The 2,432-nt window shown below is 56.5% G+C and overlaps 1 protein-coding gene across 1 annotated transcript in view; it reads left to right on the top strand.

The window, feature by feature from the left end:
• The first annotated feature begins 504 nt into the window (after positions 1–504).
• The window catches only part of LARS1 (leucyl-tRNA synthetase 1), a 33,796-nt gene continuing 31,868 nt past the window's right edge, over positions 505–2,432 (top strand). Inside the window, 2 exon segments of the mRNA XM_075766675.1 lie at positions 505–631; positions 1,943–2,061. Of these exon segments, the coding sequence (XP_075622790.1) occupies positions 626–631; positions 1,943–2,061 (125 nt within the window). The 5' untranslated portion in view covers positions 505–625.

Genomic DNA, 2,432 nt, shown 5'->3' with positions numbered 1-2,432 from the left:
GACCAGGCCGCCGCTGACCAATCGCACGGCGGCGCTCGTACGCTGCGAGCCAATAGCAGCCGCCAAGAGCACGTCCCGAAGGTCAGAGGAGAACTAGCAGGCTAGGTCGAGCGAGCACATGAACCCCGTACGACATCTTTACGGGTGCTCTTAAAGGGGCAGCGCGGCCCGGCGCCCGGGCACCCCGCCGAGGTGGCGCCCCCAGCGGCCCGGCGGAGTTCCTGACTTGCCCCGCCCGCGGGGCCCCGCGCGGCCGCCGAGCGCCCGGGCCTTGTCTGGGCCAACCCGCCCGGCCCCGGGAGCGGGGCTCGGCCCGCGCTCTGGCTGCGCACCGGCACGGCTCTGCCCCCGCCGGGCACGGCACGGGAGCGGGGCCGCACAGCAGCAGCAGCACCGCCGCCGGCCCCGGCCGCGCTCCTTCCGTCCCAGCCGCCACAGGCGGCGGCGGGAGTCAGCGCCTTTCGCGCTACAAAAGGCCCGCAGCGCCCCGCCCGCCCGCCGCCTTGGTACGGCCCAGCCCGGCCCCGCCGCCTTGGTAGAGCCCGGCCGCCGACGGGAGCTGCGGTGCGGCCCCGTGCGCGGGGCGGGGCGCCCCGTGTCCCGTCAGGCGCGGCGGCCCGGCAGCATGGCGGTGAGTGAGGCCGGGGCGCGGCTCCCCGCTCCGCCCGGCCGTGCGGGAGCTCCGGGCCCGGCCCGCTCTGGGGCCGCGGGGGGGCGGCGGGGCGGCCCCTTGGCGTGGGGCAGGCCGCCTCCGGGGCCGGTGGCCGGTGCTGCCCTCCGCGCCGGCCTGGCTCTCCCGTCTCTCAGCGCCGTCCTGCGGCGTGCGGAGCTGTGGGAGAGCGGTCCGGGGGAGGCCTGGCGGGCTCCCGCTGCTGAGCGCGTTCGGCGGGCGGCTGGCACGGCTGAGGAGCGCTCTGAAGGGCCGAACTGCCGCTGCACTGGTTCCGTGCCTTGACGGGTGGCATAGTAATTAGTGTGGCATAGTAATTAGTGCGCTGGTGGAGCCGCGCTGAGGCCGATGATTGGTACCGGGGGGGAATGAGACTGGCGGTTCAACCTCTCGGCGTGAGCTGGAGCCTTTTGTTAAGTTATTGTAGTATCTCTGCTTTTCTTTCAGAGTATTTTGAGGTTTGCTGTAGTATTTCTGTTGTTGGTCTGATCTCTGCTTACACGAGCAAAGGCAGGCACGACGTCTGCCCCGAACGTCTTAGTGCCTTCGTCTTGGGGAAAAACCACCAAACGCTCAAACTTCGTGTACGTCAGCATTTATGGCTGCAGCGTCTGTACTGTATTTATTCTTCAACGCTTGCAATATGTTGTATGATAAAAGAATAAGGAGAAGGAATATTTAACCCTTAATGGAGGTGTTTAAACACCAATGGAATTTAGAAGAATTTAGCTGGAGAACTCTCTTTGTGAGCTACAATTAGAGGAGACTTGTATGCCAGACTCGTCTCCTGACGCAGGAAGTACTATTCCCACTTAATGTATAGTAGTTGACGAAACATTCTATGGGGTTTATGAAGAGTCTGGAATAAAAATAGAATTCCATGGGGTTTTTTTCACTTATGATTTATCCCTGTTCCTGTCTCTTCAACTCAGACACCTTTCAGTTTGTTAGTTATTGGTTAGATGATCAGTTTGTTAGTGTGTGTGCTATGATGGCTACTAGAGAGTGCTTTGCCTTGGGAAAAGGTTGTTAGCCCTTCCCTTAAGACTTTTGATCTTGTTTCAGAAGGCTGAACCTTAAGGATACAGATTTACACGGACCGATCATTGATTGCGTTAATGATGTTCTGTTGTGAGATTATGCTGCAGTGTTATGGAGCCCAGAGAATACTCACCTGTAACGAAAGGAGTTGAGGAGTGGTCTGTAATGTATTACAGTTCTGTATTTGTTAACCCATTCAGCTAGCCTTTTCTTCCTCTTTCTGTTTAACAGGAACGTAAAGGCACAGCAAAAGTCGATTTCCTGAAGAAAATTGAAAAAGAGATCCAGCAAAAGTGGGAAGATGAGCGAGTCTTTGAGATTAATGCTTCAGATAGACAGACCGAAAAGAGGTATCAATTTTTTTACAGGTTTTATCTTCACTGCTTGAAATGTCTTTCTGGACAACGTTTTTCCTTCAAAAACCCAAGGGGGGAAAAAGTGGCCTCTTTGGAGTATTCGTGGATCATCTGGAGATACTTACTTACACTTTAAGTTGGCGTTCTATAGCTGACAACATAAAGCAGTGGTGTACACGTGTTGGCCAAGTTCCAGTAGGATAAAAAAAAGCCGCCTTCTCATTCCTTGTAGTATCAGTACCCTCTGATACTTTAAAAATGGAGTCTCTTTGGTGACTTCTACTTTTTGACATGGAGGAGGCATCTCATGCGATGCCTGAGCCATTACTAGTGGGAGGGCTTTTCCTCTCCAGTTAGGAAGGAGT

The sequence above is a fragment of the Balearica regulorum genome, chromosome 14 (genome assembly GCF_011004875.1).
Source record: "Balearica regulorum gibbericeps isolate bBalReg1 chromosome 14, bBalReg1.pri, whole genome shotgun sequence".
Taxonomy (NCBI): Eukaryota; Metazoa; Chordata; class Aves; order Gruiformes; family Gruidae; genus Balearica; species Balearica regulorum.
The sequence above is the reverse complement of the archived record's forward strand: the minus strand, read 5'-3'. Positions and strand labels throughout refer to the sequence as shown.